Source organism: Acomys russatus, chromosome 8 (assembly GCF_903995435.1).
Source record: "Acomys russatus chromosome 8, mAcoRus1.1, whole genome shotgun sequence".
NCBI lineage: Eukaryota > Metazoa > Chordata > Mammalia > Rodentia > Muridae > Acomys > Acomys russatus.
In genome coordinates, this window is record NC_067144.1 from 70,134,790 (window position 1) to 70,161,105 (window position 26,316).

The following is a 26,316-nucleotide window of genomic DNA, read 5'->3' on the forward strand; positions in this document are numbered from 1 at the left end:
AATGAAACAAAATAATTATATCTACACTTGGGTTTTTTGGTTTTGGTTTGGTTTTGGTTTTTCAAGAAGACAGGGTTTCTCTGTGTAACCCTGGCTGTCCTAGACTCCCTTTGTAGATCAGGCTGGCCTTGAACTCACAGTGATCTACCTCTCTCTTCCTCCTGAGTGCTGGGATTAAAGGTTGAGTACCACTGTGCCTGGCTAACTTGTGTTTTAAGTTACATTCAGTAAAGCTGATGAGTCCTTAGGGGACTTCAGCAAAAAATCAGTCCCTGCCGTCTGTCTCATCTCTCCTTCAAAGTCATGAGGGTAGTCACGAGGGTGCCATCAACACATAGGGCACAAATGAGTCACAGTGTTCACCCAGTAAGGAGTAGGCTCCCAACCGTGTTACCCACAAGTATGTGAGCTCACTGCTACTCTTGCTTGGCTTCCCAAAGGCACATTTCAAACCCTTTGGCGTGATTTAACATTTAGGAAAGGGTGTCCATATTGCCCTTCTCACAGGCAGTGACACAGTACCAATGTGGTCCACCCTGAAGCGCCCCACCCACAGCTCTCTCCTGACAGTGGGAGGAGACTCAGCCTTAGGCTAATGAAACCTCTAGCACTTGTTAGTAGAGCACCTCACCCTCAGGTGGGCCCTGTGCTGCTAGTGGGAGACAGGATGTTTCAGAGGCTTATGTAGCTGTGTGGAATCCTGCTATTGAGGGGGAAGCATGGCATTTCCTGATAGCCTCTAAACTCGGTATAAAATAACAGGACTCCCTTTCTCAGCAGGGTTCCTTCTTTGATCTGGGGAAACCCAGATCCTCCTCTAAGGAGCCCTCGGGGAAGATTACAGACCCAACCCCTTTCCTGATAAATCTGAGCAAGCACCTGGGGATTCCTGGAGATACCCACCCTATGCTAGTAAGATGCCCTGGTGTCTTGGCTCTCAACCAATGACCTTTGACTGTGCCTGGAGATCTTCCCCCACCCATAGGATAATTAAGTACTGCTTTTTCCTTATGACAGGGCTGTGTTGTTACATGTAGACCAAGGATCCCTGGCACCACTGGCGCCATCGAATCAAACACGAAATCCCTTCCACTGCCCGAGGTTTATGACGTCCCTGCTTCATGAACATAAAGGTTCACTCTCTCACTCCATGACTTCATCACGACCCATCTGAGACTCATTTATTCCAGGGGAGAATTGCCACTGGCCTCCCAGGTTTGACTGCTGGGCCGGCAGTAATGATAGAACTGGGCCACTGCAGCCTGCTCCATCACCACAAGATCGATGCTGACCACCGGCCACTGGGCCTGCATCTCACTGGACCTGCCTTCTGGCTGGTTTCCAGTGTCTGCCCACATCTCCGCTGTGCTTAGCTCAGAAGCTTAACAACAGGCTAGACCACTTTTGGTATCACAGGCTTTTGGAACTCCCAAATTTCCACTGCAGTCTGATACCAGCAATCAATCAATCCCTCTCTCTCTCTCTCCCTCCCCCCCCCCCTTGTTTGTTTTTTGAGTCGTGGTTCCTCTGTGTAGCCTTGGCTGTCCTGGACTCACTTTGTAGACCAGGTTGGCCTTGAACTCAGAGATCTGCCTGCCTCTGCCTCCCAAGTGCTGGGATTAAAGGCATGTGCCATCACTGCCTGGCTACAACAATCTCATTTTAAAAGAGCTAACTGTAGCACCCAGTGGAAAACTCATATGCCCCTTCCCCAGTGAGACCGGGAGTCTTACCTAGGACACAGGCCTTGCCCTGAGAGCTCTAAGCCACTCCTGAAAGAGAAACAGGACCTTTGATCTTAAAGTCCCTCTGTTCCCATCTGGAAGCAAACAGTGCCTGGACCAGACCACCTGCCATGGAACCCAGGCTACCACTGGACAAGCAATGACATAGCTGGCCTTCTTGGTGGTGGGGTGGAGGGAGTTGAAGGTTAAAAGGACAGGCCTGAGAATATGACTATAATGAGTGCTTGCCCACCATGCCAGCACCTTAAGTTCCACTCTCAGGACTACAAAAAAGAAAGTGATAAAGGACACCCCACCATAGTCCCTCCATTTTTGGGTTTTAGTTCCAAGTGTAGTCAAGTTGACAACCAAGAGTAGCCATCACAAGCTGTTTCGGGGGTAAAATTGGTTTGTTGTCCTGAGGCAAAAGATGGCTGCAGTTGAGCCCCAAAGGGGAGCCAAATTGGCTGAAGGTGGCAGTGAAGCCAGTAGGTAACATGGACCCAATCTCAAAGCAAACGCTTTCTGGGAGCAGGAGTCGGGGGGAGCTGTCCAAGGTCACTCTGAGGGAGGGGCTGACCTAGACACATTTCATCTGAGAACTGAAATGGCTGTAAATGTGCATATTTGTTATAGTTATTTAGACAGGGTCTGACGCAGCCCTGGCTGGCATGGAACCATCTCAGTGAACTGGGCTGGCTGTGTGGATCAAGCTAGCTTCAACTTCACAAGGCTTGTGCTACCATGGCCAGAAGAAACAGGCAGCTTTAAAACTCGCTTCACAATTGTAGTGACCTATTCAGGGTTGTTATTGACAATGATGTTGTTTTAAGTTGAGCTGGGCATGGTGGCGCACGCCTTTTAATCCCAGCACTCAGGAGGCAGAGGCAGGTGGATCGCTGTGAGTTCCAGGCCAGCTTGGTCTACAAAATGAGTCTAGGACAGCTAAGGCTGCCTTGAAAAGACCAGAATATTTTTTTAAAGATTTATTTATTATTTTGTATACAGTGTTCTGCCTACATATACACCTGCAGGCCAAAAGAGGGCATTAGATCTCATTATAGATGGTTGTGAGCCACCATGTGGTCACTGGGAATTGAACTCAGGACCTCTGGAAGAGCAGTCAATGCTCTTAACCTCTGAGCCATCTCTCCAGCCCCCAAGACCAGAATATTTTGAGTAAGAAAGATACCTGCATATTTATTCTCCTAAAGAAATGCTTAGGTCTGCCTTGTAGAATAAACAACTAGTCAGCAGGATTGATTCTTTTTCTGTTTGTTTGTTTTTTGTTTTGCAAGACAGGGTTTCTCTGTGTAGCCTTGACTGTCCTGGACTTGCTTCTTACACCAGGCTGGCCTTGAACTCACAGCAATCCACCTGCGTCTGCCTCCCGAGTGCTGGGATTAAAGGCGTGCGCCACCACTGCCCGGCAGAAACCTTAATTTCTAATGAGAAGTCCATCTGTGAAACATCCAGCTGGCACTCTCTCACCACGGACCAGCTGTAACTGCAGCAATTTCTAGTTACTACCAAATTCACACCCTGTTTGTCTCCAGCTGTGCACCAACAACCATATTTACATTTTCAAATAAGATTTTGTTTGTTTTATGTATGAGTGCTCTATCTGCGTGTACTCCTGCAGGCTAGACAAGGACATCAAATCCCAGTATAGATGGTTGTGAGCCACCATGTGGTTGCTGGGAATTGAACTCAGGACCTCTGGTAGAGCAGACAGCGCTCTTAACTGCTGAGCCATCTCTCCAGCCTCCAATGTTTACATTTTTAAATAGTTGGAGAAACAAATAAAAGATAAAGGCTGAAGACAGGCACAAACACTATACAAATAAATGCAAATGAAAAAATTTTAAATGTAAAGATAACACTTCAATACATGTGAAAATGACCTGGAATCCCAGTGTCTTTGACATTTCATGGGAGCCCAGTGAGGCTCACTCATTCACACGTGATCTGTGGCTGCCTTTGCACGGCCAGGCAACAGAATGTATGGCTCACAAAGTATATTTACGCTGTATTTATGTTTATAGTTTTTATATTAAATATTTATATTTATACCATACATATTTACACCATCTGGCCATTTGTGGCAAACATTGCTGGCCTAGTTAATGAAGTAATCACTATTCAATCACAAAGAGATCTATTCTTATCACCAAGGTTTATGATATAGGGGTCAGGGGTCATAAATCATAAGAGGGGGACAATGCATTCTTGTGTGTATACCATAAAAGTCTATTGTGAGTCAGAGAAGGCTGGGCATAGAGTTTAGGAGAATGCAGGATTGGCCATCCCTGATTAGCTGGAGCAAGCACTGATGTGTAAGGAAGCTCTGTGTTGTCACTGTATTTCCAAGTACAACAGATTTTCTTAAGTGAGCAGCCATGTTGCCTGTGCCTTGTATTGCTAGGGACATGCGCAGAAGCAGTCCAGACATCAGTCTGCAGCATAGTGTCAAACACTTCACACCAAGACAAGGTCGTATAGGATGTTGCTCTTACTTCTAAGACTTTAGTTACTCAAAATAAGATGTTAGCCTTTAATCCAGCACTTGGGAGGCAGAGGCAGGCAGATCACTGTGAGTTCGAGGCCAGCCTGACCCACAAAGCTAGTCCAGGACAGCCAAGGCTGCACAGAGAAACTGTCTTGAAAAACCAACAACAAAAACAAAAAACAAAATAAGATGTTAACCTGTAAATTCACAGTACTCCTGACATGGGGTAAATCCAGCTCAAGGGACATGGGAAAAATCACAGGAAACTGCATAAATCCACTTTCCAGCCTTTGGCAGAGAGTAGAGGGCAGAGGGCAGGGGGCAGGGATGGGGAGGTAATCTACTTTACATCAAAGGACTTTCCAGTTTCTGATGCTCCAGAAGTCACAGCTCCCAGAATCCCTACCACAGCATAGCACAATCTTGAGCAGCTACCTGCCCCCACACTTACAGTTGGAGGCGTGAAATGTCTGTACGCCACCACAGCAACCGAAGAGGCATGTGCTTCCATAAGAAAGCTCGGGGAGGTTTCAACTGTAATGACACTGCTACAAAAGAACGAGCACGGTTGGCACCTCAAACCGGAACAGAGAGCAGCCCAGTGTGGCAGTGCCAGAGGCTAAGGAAGGCAAGTCTCCAGTTCAAGGTCAGCCTGAGCCACATGGGATGGAGACACCAAGCATCTAGCCTCCACACACATGCACACATGTACAGATGTTACTGCATGCACACATGCACACACACGAACACCCATACACAGTATACACAAGCAGAACTTTAAAAAGTACAAAGTAAACATCCAGTGGAGGGAGGTGGACACCAACCGACGCACAAAACCTTCCAACCAAAATTTACCCTGCCTAGAAGATGTGCAGGGAGCCGGACATGGTGGCGCACGCCTTTAATCCCAGCACCCGGGAGGCAGGGGCAGGTGGATCACTGTTGAGTTCAAGGCCAGCCTGGACTACAAAGCGAGGCCAGGACAGCCAAGGCAACATAGAGAAACCCTGTCTCCAAACAAACAAACAAACAAACAAAGATGTGCAGGGACAAATAAGGAGCCGACAATGAGGGAATGGCCAACCAATGACTGACCCAACCAGAGACCCACCCCATAGGAAAGTCAGCCCTGCTATGTTTGCAGACAGGAGTCTAGCATCAATGTCCTCTGAGAGGCTGCACCCAGCAGTGGACTGAACCAGATGCTGAGACCCACAACCAAACATTAGGTAGAACTCGGGTAGTCTTGTGGAAGAGTGGGGGGAAGGACAGTAACTTCTCAAGAAGACCAAGAGTCAACCTAGGCCCACGGGAGCTTACAGAGACTGAACCACCAACCAAAGAGTACGCACAGACTAGACCTAAGTCCATGACACATGTGTAACTAATAGGCAGTTTGGTCTTTATGTGGGTCCCCTATCAATTAGAGCAGGGGCTGTCTCTGACATGGACTCTGTTGCCCCTAACAGGGCTGCCTTGTCTGGCCTGAGTGGAAGAGGATGTGCCCAGTCGTGATGCAACTTAATGTGCCGGGGTGGGTTTGTAAGGGGGGGGTTCCCTTTTTCTGAGGAAAGGGGAGGCAGGAAGGGAGAGGAGGGCTGTGATAGGGATGTAAAATGAATAAATAAATTTAACAAAAAGTACAAACTATGATATTTATGCACAAAAATGTAAAAAAAAAAAACCACCATTTTTATAAGCTAACTAAAGAATAATTTTAAAGATTTTTTATTTTATATGTGTGACTGTTTTGCCTGAATATGTGCCTGATCACTGTGTGTATGCAGTATCTCTGGATGTCAGAGTCCCTAGGACAGGAATCACAGACGATTGTGACCCACTACGTGGGTGCTGGGACATGAACCCAGGACTTCTGGAAAAGCAGCCATCTTTCCCGCTCCCAAAAACGCAATTTAAAAATACTTTAAAAAATATTCATTGAAAAAAGTATAAGCCAGGCCCGATGGAGCAAGTCTTTAATCCCAGCACCCGGGAGGCAGAGGCAGGTGGATCACTGTGAGTTCCAGTCTATATAGTGGGTCCAGGACAGTGAAGGCTACATCGAGAAACTCTGTCTCAAAAAACTGGAGGAAAAAAGTGTGGAAACCACTGTCAAGCTATCCCCTCTTTAAAGCATAAAATGTGAATTGTGAGTCCACGAGGGGGCACACGTGTGTGTACTTGTGAATACATGTGCGCAGGCCCAGAGGTCCACTTCAGGTGTCATCCCTCAAAAACCATGCACCGTGTTTTTTGAGACAGGGTCCCTCACTGACCTTCAACTCCCCAATTAGGCTTGGCTGTCCAGGCCCAGAGCATTAGGTATCTCCCTGTGTCCATCACCCAATGCAAATTTCACACCAAAAAATTTTTAAAAATCACAAAATCACAGGGGGGAATAACAAGATGTTTAACCTGGTTCAGCCCAGCATTTCCCACACTTCTTTCTTTGTCAGCACACTGTTCCTGGGCCCCTGGAAGGTTGTGTGTGCTGGGAGCAGCTTAGAAGGGCGGCTGAGTGAAAAGCAGGCCTTTGAGGTCACGGACAAAGTCTGAGTCACCAAGGAGTCACTTGACCTCTCTGGACCCAGCAGGGAACTTCCAAGGAGAGAAAACAGGACACATTGTTCCCACAGCTATCTGTGTAGACCACAAAAAAAAAAAAAAAAAAAAAAAAAAAAGACTCAGGCTACCTAGAAGCCTGGTGATTAAAATGGCAGAGGGGAGGTGACGCCTTATCACAGGAATGCTGAAAACACTCAGTGTGAACACAGAGAGGTGACTTAAGGCCTCCTAAGCCACGACACCCTCCTTACTTAGACCCCACACTATCTATCTACTTGCTGAAACACATTTGTGACCCCAGAAATCAGTATCTGGGAAGACACCCTGATCTTTTAAGGATATGCATAAAGTAATCCAAGTCACCTGGAGGCAGGCGGACAAGGCGAGGCTTCGGCCTTGGTTTGGCTCTCACAGTAGAAACTAGTCTTGCCCGCCTGGTAACACGTTTTTCACATTGTGCTCCTGCTGGTGTTTACTGTACCCTGGAGGGCTGAGTTCAAGTGCTACCTACAGTTATAGCTGCAAGACGGTTGTAGTGGTGGATCCAAAGTAAGATGGCAATGGTATCTATTAAATAAGGTGAAAATGCAAAGCAATATTGATCACCTGAGGACAGTTTGTGACTAGTGGCTCTCAGGAAGCTAGTCTTTTTTTTTTTTTTTTTTTTTTTTTGATTGTCCCAGGAAGCTGGTCTTTTTTTTGATTGTCCCAGGAAGCTGGTCTTATCCTTGCTTGAGGGACAAAGGTTTGGCATTCTCTAAAGCAGTGCCCACTAGGACGTGGAACCAACCTAGTGAGAAAATCCGAACGCAAGCATCCGGAATGTCAAGTCCAAGGCTTCCTTCTTAAACGGGGGAAAGAGGCAGAAGACATCTGGGGATGATTATGCTGACATGTTTAGCTTAATTTAATAACTTCACAATGCGCTAAAAAAACGAAAAACAAAACTACAGCCGGGCACAGTGGTGTACAGTTTTAATGCCAGAACTTTGGAGGAAGAAGCAGGCAGATCTCTGTGACATCGAGGACAACCTGGTTTACACAGAGAAACCCTGTCTGGAAAAACAAAAACAAGAGCCGGGCATGGTGGCGCACACCTCTAATCTCAGCACTCCGGAGGCAGAGGCAGGTGGATCTCTGTGAGTTCAAGGCCAGCCTGGTCTACATTTCAAGTCCGAGGGCAGCCAGCCTGACATAGTGAGACTGTCTAAAACAACCAGAAAGGTAACACAGTGAGGATCTGAGAACGGCCTACAGAAGACTCTGGCAATATGGCCACACAGAACGGCCTACAGAAGAACACTCTGACAATGTGGCCACACAGAACGGCCTACAGAACACTCTGGCAATATGGCCACACAGAACGGCCTACAGAAGAACACTCTGGCAATATGGCCACACAGAACGGCCTACAGAACACTCTGACAATGTGGCCACACAGAACGACCTACAGAACACTCTGGCAATGTGGCCACACAGAACGGCCTACAGAACACTCTGGCAATATGGCCACACAGAAAAGACTCAGATTCAGTAGTCTTGAGCTAGAGTAACAGCGAGACCTTTATTAAATAGAGAATTGTGTGCATTTTAGTGATTGCCAAGGACTCTACTGACACAGTATCTATGAGAGGATGCTAACATCTCACATTTAATGAAACAATAAACAGAGGAAACTACAACAAATTCATGAAGAGTCATGACTAGAAAAGAAGCCACAGCCACTTTCAGTCGGTCCTCAGGGCTTCCCCTTCATAAACCTCCACAGTAGCGTGCTGGGGTAGAATGTCCTCTCTCCTTGTTTGAGTGCTTCTTGGACCATGAGAAGAGTGAACAGGCAGGCCTTGTGGCTCACTCCCCAGCACACGCAGGTGCACAGCCCGTGCGAGAGGGGCTATTACTGCATTAGGCTCTGAGAACGGATACAGGGTTAGCGTTATGGTTTGCTGGGAGCAAGACAAAGCCGGCACTTTGAGGGGATGGCAGGAAAGCGATGAAGCTCAGCAATCCGCAGCTGCTTCACACGCTGTGCTTAGTGGGGCCTCTCAGAGAGGCAAGCTAAATAAAGGCAGGCCTGCGTCAGGAGCTGCATCTGCTACCACTGGTGTTACTGTTTTACAGCAAAAGGTTTTTATAAAAATCCTCTAGGATTAAAAGTGAAACATAAAATCTTCACAGCGAGGGAGAGGCCCACAGAAATACACATGGAGCAGGCCCAGCACTCAGGGGTGGCGAAGGAGCTTCTAGCAGAGTGTGACCTTTCAATACACGACACTTGTATGTCACCAAAGCCTGAGGGCTACAGCAGAAAGAGTCAAGACCTAAGTGAATAAAATGTCTGACTTTTTGATGAGTCATAATGTCCTTTGGGAAGCAGTCTTTAACCATTTATTCCTCTTCTTGTGACATTTGTCTAACCTGCACCTGTCTCAGGGTCACTTGCTCTGAGTGTGTAACACCAAATGGTGGTGAGCTATCCAAGACCACCAGAACATTGACGCTGCTTGGTAAGACACTACTCAGCTGCCTGCCGTCTTTTTACATTACCCTTAAAAAATGGAGTTTATCTGTATGTTATCCCTTCTCAACTGAAAGTCATGTCAGAGAAATTCTTTTTAAAGGGGGCTCTCAAACTAGTCCTTTGGGCATTTAAAAAATTTTTCATATAAAAGTCCAGTTCTTTAATACATATACACAAACTTTTTTTCTTTTTAAAAAAACCTCATTTCTAAACCAAAATAAATGACACCTGGCAGAAACACCGTCTCTAACTGCTCAGTACTTCTTCTAGAGAAGAGCAGCTGTGTATTTTGCGTGTTTGCAAACATCAGAAACACCAAAAGCAGTTTTACCTCTGAACACCAAGACAACGTAACCTGACTCAAGATACACATCAACCTTAGTCTTGGGAATAAAAAAACAGATATTCAGCCAGGCGGTGGTAGTGCACACCTTTAATCCTAGCACTTGGGAGGCAGAGGCAGAAGGATCGCTGTGAGTTTGAGGCCAACCTGGTCAACAAAGTGAGTCCAGGACAGCCAAGGCTACACAGAGAAACCCTGTCTCAAAAAAACAAAAAGAAAACAAAACAAAAAAACCTCAGCTATTCGGCATCATGTATTATGTAGTCATATATTATATACGTATTAACTTGTCTAGTCAGTGAATAAACCAAGACAGACATTTTGCAAAAGCAATTCAAAACTTGGGGCACAAAACTAGGAAGAAATAAAACACTGACTGCACAATCTGTTCCATTTGGCAATATAGAAATTATAACAGATTAAAAAAAAAAAAAAAACTACGTGTAGAAGCTGTGGTTTGCAAGGTGATCTCAGGTCCAGAGCTCTTCGGTTCTTCCAAATTTGTAGATCAGGGTGCTAGAAAGGGATGGGTAATGCTGTGAGAGACTTGAACAAGCAGCACAGTTCACACCCTAAGCGGCTCTGCTGGGCAGGTCACTATCGTTTATCTATATCGGCGCACACTGTAAAGCAGATGCACAGCCATGTCTGGACAAAGAGCATCTACGTAAGGCCTTGACAGCTCTGCAGGAGTGTGCAAGAGAGGGGCTGCCCGTGGCTGCTGGTGGGTACAGGCCACCTTACAGCTCTAAGAGCACCTCTACCTGTGCTGTGATCGTGGAAATATCCTGAAGCAAGCAGATGTAATTCTCCACCCCTTAGTGACTCCTGTAGGCTGCTGAATACCGGTATGCACCAGGCCTCTGGCTAGGCGCTGGAATACGGCTGAGTCTAAATGACAAGCATGCTCCTTGTGGGACAGAGTCTACTGAGGTGTGTGGCTGATGCATGTTAAAGTCCAACCACACACATGCATGCTGGGAAGGAGTGGCACAAGACAGCTATTGTAACAGATAAGGAGGTCTGAAGCCATCAGCCTAGCACCTGGAGGATGCTGAGGCTGCCAGAGGATCAGGGGTTCAGGGTCATCCTCAGTTACAGTGAGCTTGAGGCTAGCCTGGGATACAACAATGCAGGATGTGACTTTTTTCTTTTCTTTCTTTTTCTTTTTTCCTACAAACAGCTCCAGCTCCACATTGGGTGCTACTTGTTCCTGGTCTTTGCTACTTTGTGGGTTCTTCTTTTTTCAACCTTTATCCCCTGGTTTCACGCCCTAACACAAGATAGGAGAAAGAGGAGGGGAAGGACACACACATACACACACACACACACACACACAGAGAGAGACAGAGATATCTGAGTCTAATTTATTTTGTGGGTTTGGGGGAGGGGCATTCAAGACAGGGTTTCTCTGTGTAGCCCTGGCTATACTAAACTCCCTTTTTAGACCAGGCTGACTTTGAACTCACAAAGATCCACCTGTCTCTGCCTCCCAAGTACTGGGGTTACAGGTGGGCAGCTGAGTCTAATTTCTTTCCCAACCATTCCCCAGTTTCTATCCAGCCAAGCCCCTTCAAACATTTCTCCCAACCATTCCTCCCTCAGCTCCCTAATATGTGCTTAAACAATCTCTTCTCCCAGTCTTCCCAATACTAGCAGCTCCAAACTATAACAACTGTCCTAGCCTATCCGCTCAGCTCAGCATCTCCTGGCCGACTGTCTCTTATATCTTCTGCACCAACTGCCTTCTCCTCTCACTCTACTCAATCTCTCTTTCTCAGCCTCTGTTGGTTTTTTATATCCTCTCCTGTTCCCAAAAATCCAAGGGCAACCAACATTGAAGGTCATAGGGTCAAGCAGTTCTAAGGGCTAATTATTCTTAAAGGGACAGTTGACTAGCAACTGGGGATTCTTTCAAGGGCCAGACACACAAGATTAGTCACACTACACATGAAACTTGGACTCAAAAATACTTTCAAAACAGAACACCAAACTACAACCCCAACAAACTGCATAGAATGCTGCAAATTGAAGGAAAAAAAAAAAAACCCAAACTGAGAAATAAATAGAAATAGTCAATAAATAAAAACAGCACAGGCACAGAGATGCAAGCATGCTAAGGAGGGACAAGGGGACAACACAAAACCTGAGTGGAGCCTCTAGGGCTGAAAACTCCGGAGTGAGCAGTCCACCTGGACACTGCAGCTCAGCTCAGTGGGCTCAAGACAGCACTGGAAACCATCCACAAGGGCATGGAAAGAAGACAACAGAAAAGCAGAACACAGGGGCAGGGAGCCTCGGAGCTGTGGCAACTTGAGCAAGTGTAAGAGCTGGGCTGCTCTGTTCCCAGATGCTAAGGCCAGAGTTTCACGCAAAGATCACTGGAATTAAGGCCAGCCTAGGCAACACAGAAAGATGCTGTATTTGTAGGCAGTCTCACTTTGTACTGGGGACTGAATTCTAGATCAATGGGGCAGGAGTACTGTTTGCAGAGCCCTGAGGGCTAGCCTTTGCTCAGGTTCTTAAAAGGTAATAGTTAATTTGCTGGCTTTTAAAAGTCCCCCTCCCTTGATTTGCCCTGGCGGCAGCCTACAGTTTAAAATGCAATATTCTGCAGGCAGCTGCCAGTGCTACAAATTAAGCAAAAATCAACAATCCCTAATCACGACCTACATTAACACAAGCCCTTGGCATTCACAGCACTTGCTTTGGGAACTCCAGAGCACCTTTGTCTGGATATGATGGGGCTGTTTGTCTGAAACTTCACTGACACAGGGCAGTATTGTTTGTAAAATATAGAAACCCGCCCAGTTGTAATGTCGTCACTTGGCTCATATTCAGGGGAACTCAAAATACTCAATAGAAGCTAAAAGTGTCCTCGCTTTCTTACACAATCCACTTAGCTACCTGAAAATTGAGGCATTCCAGAGCTGACATGTTTACAACGTGCCACTGAATTTTAAAAATTGAATTAAATCATATGCATAAAAAAGGTCCTGTATTATTGGGGATGGCGGGAGTAGAGGAAGAGGAGGGGGAATAAAGAAGAGGGGAGGGAAAAAGAGGGGGAAGCAGGAAGAGGAAGGTTGAGGGAAGGGATGCAAAAGAGAAGGGAGGGAGGAGAAGCAGAGAAGGGAAAGAGAAGAGGAGGAAGGAGAAGATGATGAAAGGAGAAGCAGAGCAGGCATCGCCGTCTGCTAGGATTATTATAAATGTACCTGGAACCTAAGAAAGACAAGATGGACAGAAAAATATTCAAAGAGGTATTAGCTTGAAAGTCTGAACTTTATGGCACCTATAAATTCATATTTCTTTTTACTTTTGGTTGTGAGCCTAGCCTTTAGCAGCTGAGTCATCTCTCCAGCCCTAAATTCATATTTTTAATGCAATAAGCCCCAAACATAAGAAATATGCAGAAAACTGTACCACACCATAGCCATATTGCTACAACTAGTAACCAATAACAAAAGTCTTTAGTGTTGAGCTCCTCTGGTTTGGGCAGAAAGATAGTCCTCTACGTGGTCAGCTAAAATGGCCATGCTGACATCAACAGATGTCCATTTGGAAAAGTGCAACATACAGGTTTCACATGAGAGGCTTTTTAGAAGTTTCCTCTAAGAAATATATATATAAGTTTTTCGAGACAGGGTTTCTCTGTGTAACAGTCCTGGCTATCCTGGACTTACTTTTGTAGACCAGGCTGGCAGTGAACTCACAGCAATCCGTCTGCCTCTGCCTCCCCAGTGCTGGGACTAAAGGTGTGCACCACCAAGCCTGGCTCAGAAATATTTTTAATACTATGTTATTTTTACACTAACTTTGTCTAGAACACTAAAGTCTCACCAGGTTCTGTATATAGTATTTTTACCTTTGTCTTTGTGCAGGCCTAGCTGGAACCAGCTATGTAGATCAAGCTGGCCTCAAACTCATAGAATCACCTGCTCCTTTTTCTTTCTTATAAATCTGCATGATTTTTGTTAAGCAAGGCAGAGGCTGTGAAAGCAACAAGCTGGATTTAAGTTCCTGCTCTGCATTTACCTGCTGTGTCTTTCAGGAGCTTGCCACACCATAAAATGAGACTAGCTCCTGCTACTTATTTAAGCATTAGTAGGCACCAAAAGGGTAACATATAAAGCACCCAGATGAGCCAGGGCTTGGCACACAGCAGGACCTGGCTAAAAGGTTCTCACTAATGTTCCATGGCCATGCCACTCTTGGGATGCTGTTGACATTTCTGTAAATGAGAAATTAGGAACGTGGAGCTGGGAAGATGGTTCCCCAGTTAAGAGCACTTGCTGCTCTTGGAGGTGCCCAGGTGTGGTTCCCAGTACCCATGTGGTGGCTCAACCCCCCACAATTCCAGTTCCTGGGGATCTGATGCTCTCTTCAGGCCTCCTCAGACACCACACCAGCATACATACACACACACACACACACACACACACACACACACACACACACACACACACATACATGCAGCCACTCATGCATACACATAAAATTAACCTTTTTTAAAATATAAAAGAATAGGAAATTAGACAACTTACCTAAAAAATATAAGAGCATTTTGAAAGAACACAGCTAGTCCAGGATAAACGTCGATGTCTGCACACAAGAAGTGGGACAGATTAGTGGAGAGACTGTGGAGAGGCTGTGTGCTCTGAGTGACATGTTATCAGGACATTGATGCATCAACTCTAAGATGTCTACAACAAAACAAATACCTGTATTCCCTAAAACCAAAGATGACTTTTACTCTAGATGAAGGTCAGTGAACTCATCTGGCTGTCTCTGTCTAACTCACACGGCTCAGGCCACATCAGAGGTGCCAGGCCCGGGCAACACAGTCCCAGCTACGTGGAGGCTGCAGCAGCAGGGTCACTTCAGCTTGGGAAACAGTGGAAACCAAGGCCAGCCTGGGAAACAGTGAGACACTGTCTCAAAAACAAACTCACAAAACAGTGCCACCTTCCCCTGATTAGGCCAACAGAGAAGTAAGAAGGGGGTTCCTGACTCAGGAAGATAGGAATTTTGTTAAACTAACTATTGATGTAAAAACCATGGGCCATGATAAAGAAACTGGCCTATATTTCAAGCTTTTGAGAGAATAGCAAATCAAAACAGCAGGTCAGCTGAAGAGCTCCAGGTCTGAGCGGAGTTCTTGGTGTTGCTGACTAAACACACAGCCTTGGGGAGGTTCCTAAATCTCAGGGTCTTAGTTTTCTCATCTGTGGAAGGGGTGTGGGGATTAAATGGTGACCCTGTGCAATGGCTGCAACAGTACTTGACCATTAATGGACCAGGTGCATACGCCTTATCTAACTAACATGCTTGGGATTAGATTTCACTGTATAGACTTGGGGTACTTGCACGTGCATATCTTGGGAGTAGGACCCAGTGTGAACATGAAATTCAGTTATGTCACATATGTACCTCTATACACAGTTTGACAGTGATTTTATAGAATGTTTTTAGTACACCAGTTTTGATTGCAATCTCTGCAGGTCAGGAGGACATGGGTTGATTTCAAGACTTGTGGAATCAGGTCAGTCTTGAAATGTTTCCAATTTTGGATTTCAAATCAGATTAGCGATGTTCAGTGTATACATAAATGGTAGCTGCTACTATAAATAATGAGCAACACTGATGAAATAAAATAAGACTATAACTGAGAAGTTTCTCACTGTGCACTGGTTTTCAAGATTAAGACCCAGGACATGGGCCGGGCGTGGTGGCGCATGCCTTTAGTCCCAGCACTCGGAGGCTGAGGCAGGTGGATCACTGTGAGTTCAAGGCCAGCCTGGTCTACTAAGTGAGTCCAGGACAGCCAAGGCTACACAGAGAAAACCTGTCTCAGAAAAACAAAAATAAAAACAAAAGACCCAGGACATGAGCACAGCCTTTGCAAAGGTTGCTGGCCCTGCACAGGAATGCTGGCTTATTGCCAGCGGCAACGGTTTGTCTGTTTCTCAGATGAATTTGCCTAATGCTGTCTTTCTACTTCCAGTTCCACTTCTGACTTCTTAGTCTGGAAACAAACTAAAAACTAATAGATGTTCTGTAGCACCTCCGGCTGGGTTTGGCCCAGCATCCCACAGCCAGGCACACTAATTCAAATCTACTCCTGCAATAAAGCACTTCAGATACTTAGCATAAATGTGATAAAACAGGTGTCGTGGCGCACGCCTGTAATCCCAGCACTTGGGAGGCACAGGCAGGTGGATCTCTGTGTATTTGAGGCCAGCCTGGTCTACACAGCGAGTCCAGGACAGCCAAGGCTACACAGAGAAACCCTGTCTTGAAAACAAAACAAAACAGGTTTTATTAGTTAGTGTGTCTTTCACAGACAAGGAATTTAACCTAATTCAATAATCACATTAATATTTACTCCAAACGGACCGGACAGACTCAGACAAACACAAAGCCCACCTGTAACGTAAAGGAGAAATGCACACTTACTCTGAGTAACATATGCACCAAAGAGAATCCACATGGAGGCAATGAGTGACCCAAACATCAGCATGAACCCGATGAACAGCCAGACGCGGGCACCTGGGGGAGCACAAGGAGTCACGCCGGGCTCACGCTGAGGATCCATAATGTCCTACAGACGTGCAGCACTACATGGCTGACTTAGTGTGTGTCTTCTGTGTTCCTGCTACAACACTGAAGGGAATGATGATTTAAAATACACACATACGCACACACATGCATACACATATACATATGCACACACACATATGTAGACAAGCACACGCACATATATATATACCAAAAGAGAGAAAACAAAAAGCTAAAAGGGTTAAACAACTTTGAAGGTAATATCTGAGCAAGTTAGGCAAATAGCATTGACAACTATTTCACTACATTGGCTTAATTCACTAAATTAAACCCTAACTGAAAGGTCACTTGTTGCATCAATAATCAAATAACTGCTGTGTCAGATGGCCACTGCCAGCAGATAGGAGTGGCACCAGGGAGACTCAGTGGCAAGCTTCCACAGCACACCCAAACCATCACACAACAGCTGTCTCTAGAGATCGTCAGATGGCTCTCTAGCTACAAGGAAGCCAACCTACACGCTATCTTGACAGGTTCAGGGCCACAAGTGTCTTTTCAGCCTGGGGTTTGAACTTCTAGAACCCCAGTGACAATTGTCTGGATGCTCAAGTGAATCCAACACAGTTTGGAAGGCAGGACTGATGGCTAGTCTTGGCTGTCAGCTTGATGGGCCTAAAAATCTCCCTGGATATGCATGTGCGCGTGTCTGTAAGGGTGTAAGTGTAGGTGGCTCCTCTCCAAGGGCCTACAGCCTGTTCTCAATAAAACAGAGGAAGTCTGCTGGGAGATGCTCAGTTAGCTAAGTGCTTGCTGCACAGTGTGAGGATCTGTGTTCAGATCTCTAGCACCTACATGTTAATAAAAGGCCAGTGGAGCTGGGCGTGGTGGCTCACGCCTTTAATCCCAGCACTCAGGAGGCAGAGACAGGTGAATCACTGTGAGTTTGAGGCCAACCTGGTCTACAAAGCAAGTCCAGGACAGCCAAGACTACACAGAGAAATTCTGTCTTGAAAAACAAAAAACCAACAAAAGAAAAAACCAAACAACCAAACAAGAAGCCAGTGCAGCAGTACACGTGTCCACTGAGTGGGTAGAAACAGGCAGGCCTACTGCCAGCCAAATTGATGAACTCCAGGATCAATGAGAGACCCTGTCTTAGAAATTAAGGAATAGGGCTGGAGAGATGGCTCAGCTGTTAAGAGCACTGGCTGCTCTTGCAGAGGACCCAGGTCCAGGTCCCAGCACCCATAGGGCAGCTCGCAGCTGTCCTTACTAGCACAACCATGCCCACTGGAACACACATGGCACAGCCATATCCACTGGAAACAGCAAGAGTCATGAAGCCAGCACAGCTGCTCAACACAGTCCCAGCAACGCTGAGCGGATTGCTGCAATCGCTGTCCTTCTATCTGTAGCTTTGGGTTTTGGTCTCTGTGTGTTGCACTATTGGGAACTTTCTGCTTTATGATTCAGTTTCTGTCTTTTCCTGAGAAAAATTGTGTGTGAGTCTTTTTAGGAAAATCCTAAAATTAACTTCATCTGGCCACTATTTGGAAGTCTTCCTTATGCCCTGGTGATGTTAAGCACAGACAAGCACATAGCTAGATGAGGTCGTTACTCCAGCAATCCTCTTGGGGTGTCTGCCCCTGAGCTAACGCAAACAGTGTAACTGGTGCAGGGTAAACAGAGACAACTGACAAGCCCTGACTGTTCAGAATAGGCTACAGATGCAAGGTCTCTTTTTATTACAGGCTTAGTGCTCTCTGAAAAATGTAGTTTAAGATAGGGAGTCATACAGGGTACACCCTGGAGGAATAAAATTCCGTAAATGGGATATATTGACTAAAACAAACTTTTCCTACTTTATAGAATAGATGATGAAAAATAGAGCAAAAAAAGTTAGTTACTGCCAGGCGTGGTGGCACACGCCTTTAATCCTAGCACTTGGGAGGCAGAGGCTGGTGGATCGCTGTGAGTTCAAAGCCAGCCTGGTCTACAGAGTGAGTCCAGGACAGCCAAGGCTACACAGAAAAACCCTGTTGCAAAATAGAAAAAAAAAAAGGGTTAGGTATTAGTATTTGTTATTCATAAAAAGACTGGTTCAGATATCTTCTGTATGTCTGGAGCACTCTCAAGCTACAAACATTGGCAACCGAAAAACAGGCTGTCATATAATAAATGTGTTTACTCTGGAAGAGACATCTGTAGATTTTTTAATTGGAGTTACAGGGCTGCTAATAGTAGTAGTAGTAAGTAGTAATATCTGTTCTGTTTGTATTTTCTATTTTGGCTAAACTGGTAATCTTGGACATGTAATGAAAAATCAAACACATCTATACTACTTGAGTAGTCATTAGTCTGTCTTTGTGCTGTGAGACTTGTATAAATAAGAAGCACCCGGTTGCTCGTGGTCAGGGCCACAGAATGAGCTGACTGCTGGACAGTCAGAGCTGCTAAATTCCCCTGACCATTGCCACACTTACTTCTATCTCCTCTGCACTGTCCTGTCAGCAAAGACCCCCAAACTCTGTGTGTTGGGGTTGGGGGAGGCCTCCAGCACCAAACCTCAGTTCCAGAGGATCTAACACCCTCTTCTAGCTGAGGAGGTTCTGCCTTTTCTCTGGACCTGTCCTTATCCTGTGAGCATCCCGCCATAGCCTCAGCTCTTACCCGTTCTTCCTAGGCAGCCGCTCTCATAGCTGTCACCTCTCACTTGTGCATTGGACACAGCATTTATCCTAAAAAGATACAAAATCAGCCAATAAGCTTTCATGTCAGCAAATATACATAGGTGTTTACATATCATTTAGAAGAGAAATAGTCTGTTTCCTAACTAGAGCTAGTATTTTGATAGCTAAGTAGTTAAGTAGAAATCCTAGTGCATAGAAATATTAGTCCTATTGTTTTTCACTAAAGCAGACCCAGAAAACACACTTAGATTATCGCTTGTTCCAGAGACAAGAGCTAATCTTCCCCCCTTCTCTTTTTTATTTCTTTTGAGACAGGGTCCCACTACGTAGAACTGTATATAGACCAAGCTGCCTTCCAATTCACAGAGCTCTCTCCATCGCCCTGACTCCTGAATGCTGGAATTAAAGGTGTGAGCCACCACACGTGGCTTCTCATTCCTTTACCTACTTTACACATGTATGTGCAGATGACTCAGTGTTAGATATCCTTTTTTTTTTTTTTTTTTTTGTTTTTCGAGACAGGGTTTCTCTGTGTAGCCTTGACTATCCTGGACTCGCTTTGTAGACCAGGCTAGCCTCGAACTCATAGTGATCTGCCTGCCTCTGCCTCTGCCTTCCAAGTGCTGGGATTAAAGGCATGCGCCACCACTGCCCGGCTAGCTACCCCATTTTAATAAAGAATTAATAAAGAAGATATTAAGCTATCCTGTTATAATTAGAAATTAAACAGGTGTGGCTGAAGATGGCTCAGTGGTTATGAGCACTGGCTGCTCTTCTAAAGGATCCAGGTTTGATTCTCAGCACCATATGCAGCTCACAACCATCTGTAGCTCCAGTTCTGGAGGGTCCAGTGCTCCCTCTGGCCGGCACAGGGGCTGCATACATGTGGTATGCTTACATACACTGAGGCAAAACTCCTGTACACATTAAATAAGACAACAATACTTTAAAAAATTAAATAGGTGCTGGGGTGTAGCTTAGTGTGAAAGCGCATGCTTACCATGCACAAGGCGGAGGTTAAGCTGAGAGAGAAAAGGGGAAAGGGGGAGGGAGGGCAGGGTGTGCTGACAGAAGGGGGTGCTTGCTTGTAGGGGGGATGGAATGAACAGTTTTATCTTTCATAATATAAACCTTCTGAAAAAATAAATAAATAAATAAAGAACAACAACAACAAAACCTTCTGGTCTACATAGCGAGCTCCAGGACAGCCAGAGCTGCATGGTAAGACTCTATCTCAAAATAAATAAATAAATCAAGTTTTGTTTTGTTTTTCTAAATTTTTATGTGTGAACATGAGCATGTGTGCATGCTTGTGTGTCTGTGCATGTGTCTTCCACATGTACTGTTATGTGCGTACATGTGTGCCTACGTGCATGAGTGTGTGTGTGTACATGTACCTTTCTGTTCATGTGGCAGTCAGAAAAGTACTTTGTGGAGTTGGCGCTCCTTCTACCTTAATGTGGGTTCTGAGAATCAAACGCAGGGCTCTAGGCTTATTTATGCAGGAAGCACCATCACCCGCTGAGCCATCTTGCCATCCCAAGGTTCTTTTTTGCGTGTGTAACTAAGAATGAGTACAGAACTTAGTCACATCTTTCTAGCAGCCATAAGATGGTCATGCACCACTTCTCCTTGGATTTGAGGATTATATTTGTCAGCTCCAAAAAGTAGACTGTCCCCATTTTATTTATGTATTTATTTTGTGTGGGAGGTGTTTTGCCTTAATATATGTCTGTGTACCACATGTGTGCCTGGTACCTGAGGAGGCCAGAAAAGGGCATCAGATTCCCTGAGCTGGAGTAATACACAGCTGTGAGTCACTCCTGAATCCTAGGAACTGAACCAGGGTTCCCTGTACAAGCAGACAGTGCCCTGAACCACAGAGCTGTTTCTTCAGCCCATAACACTTTTTCTTTCTTGGCAGTATTAAAAAACAATAGCATATCTACAATAAAATTGGCAGCACCTCAGGTCTCATACAATACATTACCTTCCTAAGTGCTCGGCTTTTGCCCATATACTCTCTGACTGCACTTGCTCTTATCTGGACAGAGGCAAGACTAACTCAAGTGAAATTAGTCTGAGGCTTTGTCTCTGTTGATTAGATCACTTTAAGGTTTGTCCGGCATTCCAATGCACAAAACAACTGGAAAACTTTGGTGGGTCTTTTAAGTTTTTTCTTTCTTTTCTTTTCTTATCTTTTTTTTTTTTTTTTTTTCTTTTTAGTTTTTTGAGACAGGGTTTCTCCGTGTAGCCCTGGCTGTCTTGGACTGGCTTTATAGACCAGGCTAGCCTCGAACTCACAGAGATCTGCCTGCCTCTGCCGGGATTAAATTTATTTTTAAAAAAAGACTTTCAATAAAAGGGAAATAAATTCATCATGTTAAAGAAGAGTTCATCAATAAAGTTTAGAAGTTGTTTCTAAAAAAATATGAAAGGGCCAGGCACTGGTGCTGCACTCCTTTCATCCAAGCACTCGAGAGGCAGGCGGATCTCTATGAGTTCAAGGCCAGCCTGGTCTACAGAGTGAATTCCAGGACAGCCAGGACAACACAGAAAAGCCTATCTCAAAAAACAAAAACAGGGCTGGAGAGATGGCTCAGCGGTTAAGAGCACTGTCTGCTCTTCCAGAGGTCCTGAGTTCAATTCCCAGCAACCACATGGTGGCTCACAACCATCTACAATGAGATCTGGCGCCCTCTTCTGGCCTGCAGGTGCACATGCAGGCAGAGCATTGTATACATAATAAAGAAATAAATCTTTAAAAAAAAAACAGGGGCTGGAGAGATGGCTCATGGTGACTTATAACTATCTATAATGAGAACTGGCGCCCTCTTCAGGCATGCAGGCAGAACATTGTTTACATAATAAATCTTTTTTTTTTTTTTTATTAATTTATTCTTGTTACATCTCAATGTTTATCCCATCCCTCATAATAAATCTTAAAACAAAAAACCCAACAGCAAAAAAAAAAAACATCACTAAAGGTTAAAGAAGACTATTTTTTTTCAAAAGGCAATGCTGAATTGAGAATCACTTCACACTTACATGAAAAAAGCCAGTGTGGAAAACACACCACACGTGTGAAAAGCATGGTTCAACTGCTCAGGCTTAGGATAGACCACCGCTGCATCGATCATTATCCACCAACCTGTAAAAAACTGCACAAAGCCCGAGAGGGCAGGACATTGAGCTCACAGCATCTGCTCTTCAGTGGCCTACCTCCCCACTGCATGAGGGAACAGAACACTGCACTCATGCCCTGGGTGCTAGCGGTAAGAAGTTAGCTCCTTTCAACTGATGGTGTAAGACTCAAGTACGCTGGGTTCACCTGTGGATGGCTCCTTCCCTCCCTCCACCATCCTGCCAGCAGCAGCCCTCCTCAGTAACCGATGCTCCCTGGCTCTGAAGCTTTCTTCTCCGAACAGCCCACAAGCTTCTGCCCCAGCAGCCAGTGCCACAGCTCCAAACTATAAGGCCGGCTGCTGTTATAGCTTATGTCATTTAATTATATACCCTGTAGCTGACTGGACAGGAGTTTATAAAATGTAAGGTTTCCATGTCAACCAAACTGACCATACCTAAACAGACAGGTGCTAAGGCCTGTCCCAGAGAAACTGAGGACAGTGTGTAAGAACCCTTTTCTAAACTGACAAAATAAGAAAATTACATAATCTTAATGTTTAAGATAGTTTGAAATTCATTTTAAAACATCTATGGAAAACCTCGAAACTCTTTTTTTGTTTTTGTTTTTGTTTTGAGACCGAGTTTCTCTATGTAACAGGTCTGGCTGTCCAGGAACTTGCTCTAGTCCAGGCTGGTCTTGAACTCATGGAGATCCACCTGCCTCTGCCTCCCAAGTGCTGGGATTAAAGGCGGTGTGCCACCACCACCCAACAACCTCCAAACTCTTTTCTCAAGTAAAATAACAGATAAACCTGGAAAGTGCTTAATGTTTAAAAAGCAAAGTCAGGGAGCAATCCCTTTGAGGGCTATCCTGCCTGGGATGGAGCTGACTGGAAGAGCTCAGGCATGCATGAGGCCCTTGGCCTAATCCCTAGCACTGCACACTCCAGGTGAAATAGAACAAGGCTGTTCTTCACTGCACAGCCTGGGATATGTGAGCCCCTGTGTGAAAAGGGCAAAGGACCAGGAGCGGCCAGATGGCTCAGCAGGTGAACATCCCTCTGGGCCTGAGAGCCTGTGTTCCACCCCAGGGATGCACACGGTAGGAGAGAACCAGTTGCCCTGGGCATGACGGCTCATGACTACTGTCCAGCATGCAGAAGGTTTGCCTCCAGCTAAGGCCATACTGGACTTTGGGGTGAGTTCTATGTAAGCCAGGGCTACACAGTAAGACCTGTTTCAAAAAAAAAAAAAAAAAAGAAAAGAAAAGAAAAAAGAAAGAAAGAAAAGAAAGGAAAAAAGAGAGAAAGCCAGGCAAGGTGATACATGCTTGTAACTCCAATATTTGAGCAGTAGAGGCAGGAGGACCTCAAATTTGAGACCTGTCAACTGGGTGGTAGTGGTGCATGCTATAACAGTAGCCGGCCTTATAGTTTGGAGCTGTGGCACTGGCTGCTGAGGCAGAAGCTTGTGGGCTGTTCAGAGAAGAAAGCTTCAGGGAGACAGAGGCAGGTGGATCTGTGTGAGTCTGAGGATAGCCTGGCCTACAGAATGAATTCTAGGACAGCCAGGGCTACACAGAGAAACTCTGTATCTAAAAAGCAAAACCAAACCAAACCAACAAACAAAAAAACTGAGACCAGCCTAAGCCATATAACAAGACCCTGCTTCCAAAGGACAGGGGGGTTACATACTAAAAAAATATAAAAGATAATGAAATTTAAAAAAACAAAACAAAACAAAAAAAAAACAGCAGAAAAGCCAGGCACAGTGGCGCATGCCTTTAATCCCAGCATTCAGGAGGCAGAGGCAGGTGGGTTGCTATGAGTTTGAGGCCAGCCTGGTCTACAAAGTGAGTCCAGGACAGCCAAGGCTACACAGAGAGACCCTGTCTCGAAAAACCAAAAAAAAAAAGGAAGAAAGAAAGACCAAAACAAGACAAGAAAAAGAGTTTCTAGAATTTTCTGGAATATGTACTCCAACACCGATGGGAGTGGAAGAAAGACAATGTGACGGGTGGACAGAAGCCAGGACAGTTCCCGAAAGGTCCTGATCCAAGGTCCAGCATGCATTCTCACTTATACTCAACTGCAAGGTGGACAGGTGAGCAAGCCAGATTTTACAGAAGTATGTGTGACAGTCAGCAGGTTGTTAAGGGCAACGATCCATCTTTCAGCTATTTCTCCAGGTCATTCTGTTCTGGACAGCAAGTGAAGCCATGCTTGACGAGTGGGCAGCACAAGCAGTGCTTAAGTGGACCACTGAGTAAGTCCGCAATCAGTATCTAGTAATTGATCGTTTCTACCTTAGAGGCAGGAGGTCCACGGAATATAAAATAAGACTGGTCAGAGCCAGGCAGTGGTGGTGCACGCCTTTAATCCCAGCACCAGGCAGAGGCAGGTGGATCGCTGTGAGTTCGAGGCCAGCCTGGTCTGCAAAGCAAGTCCAGGGCACCCAAGGCTACACAGAGAAACGCTGTCTCGAAACCCCCCCTCCCCACCCCACCCCCCCAAAAAAGACTGGTCAGGTCATGATTTACAAAACAATAACAGCAGCAAGATAAAGCTCCCAGATGGCTCTATCCAGAACCCCAGTATTCAGTAAGCAGAGGCAGGACTGGGAGCCAGGCGGGTCCTCAACTATAGAAGACCTTGTCCTGAAGTAAATAAACAAAACAAGACCTTGGTGAAGCTAGAGGACAGGTGTGCGAGTGAGAGGGGCTGTTACAGCTGCTTCCTTTACAGCCTTAATGTTTTCCATAATAAAAAATGATTTAAGTAAAACAAGGCAGAAGGAAGGGAAAGAAGCCCACTCTGAGGTTCACACCTGCAATCCTAGACTTAAGGCCAGCCTAGGATACACAGTGAGTCTGAGGCCAGCCTGGGCTACACGGGACCCTGTCTCAAAACCAAACAAAGCAGAAAACTTTCCTCCTCCACGAACTCCTCCTTTTCTGGGTGTCCAGTGCTGTGGCTCAGTTCTAACCACTGTCCACACAGCCCAACTGTCAGTGGGTCCCAGTAACTCTGAGTGACTTCAATTCTGAATCTCGGAGGACCTTAAAGTATTTACAAATATTGTTTCACTAAGTTAAAAAAAAGAGAAAAAGAAAAAGAAAAGAAAACTGTGGTAAGTGCTGCAACTGAAGAAAAGATACCAAAATTAAGACATTCTCCAAATCAAATAAACCCATGCATATGGGGCTGGGACTGTAGCTCAGTCGGCAAAGTGCTTACCGAGAGCAAGCACTGCGCACAGCCTAGGGTAGCAGCAAACACCAGAAACCTCACTACTTGAGAGGTAGAGGCAGAACATGAGAAGTTCAAGGCCAGCCTGGACTACACAATGAACCCCACCAGGCTACCTAACAGCACTGCCTGTCTCAGCAGCAGTGAGATAATTCTACAAGGCAGTTCCCCTTTAAGGACACTGACATTAATTTCTAAGACAAATGCAAAGGCATAATACCACCAACACACCTCACTTACCAATATGCCTGCAACCACAGAGGCCACAGCATTCCTTCGCTCACTCCAGTCAATACATTCACACTCCGGCCATCGGAAGTTATCCAGGAAGCCTGCCATTTTTACTCCGTAAGCATAGATGTTTTCTTTAAGTAATGCTTCCTACAATCCAAAAGACAAAAAATAATCAACCTAAAGAAACGCTTTCTAAAAACTATTTACTTTTGTTAATGTGTATGTCTGTATTGTCGGGGGTTGGGTGTCCACAGGGACGAGGAGAACTCACAGGATCCCTTGGAGCTGCTCTGCCACCTGGCATGGGTGCTGGGAACCAAACTTGGTCCTTTGGAAGAGCAATATAAGCCCTTGACCACTGAGCCACCTCCCCAGCCCTAGGGAAAGCGTTCAAGAAGTAAAACACCTAGCTAGTGTGCTGGTGCACGCTTTTAACACCATCACTCAGGAGGAGAAGCAGGCAGACCCCTGAGTTCCAGGCCAGCCTGGTCTATATAGCAAGGTGAAGATCAGCCAGGACTACGTAGTGAGACCCAGTCTCAAAATAAAAGAACAAAACATTTTATTCCTTTCTTAGAATTTTAATTCTAAATTAACTTAAGTTATCTACTATAGTTAGGAAAAAACTACACTTCAAGAAATGCTTATTAACAGGATAGCCAAACTACATAATGAGACCCTGTCACAAAACCAAAACAAAAAAACTCACAAGCCATGCACAGTGGCATATGCCTGCAATCCCAGCACTTAGGGAGGCAGAGACAGGCCAGTCTCTCTGAGTTCAAGGCTAGCCTG

General features: G+C 45.4%; 1 protein-coding gene across 1 annotated transcript; it reads right to left on the reverse strand.

Moving 5' to 3' along the window:
- Window positions 1–10,095: 10,095 nt before the first annotated feature.
- Window positions 10,096–25,654, reverse strand: Tmem50b (transmembrane protein 50B). The gene is made up of 6 exons (XM_051150268.1): window positions 25,528–25,654; window positions 21,962–22,074; window positions 18,894–18,961; window positions 16,122–16,214; window positions 14,210–14,267; window positions 10,096–10,178 (listed from the first exon to the last, which is right to left on the reverse strand). Exons 1-6 carry the CDS (start codon window positions 25,624–25,626, stop codon window positions 10,133–10,135), a joined length of 477 nt encoding a protein of 158 aa, XP_051006225.1. The 5' UTR covers window positions 25,627–25,654; the 3' UTR covers window positions 10,096–10,132.
- Window positions 25,655–26,316: the final 662 nt, after the last annotated feature.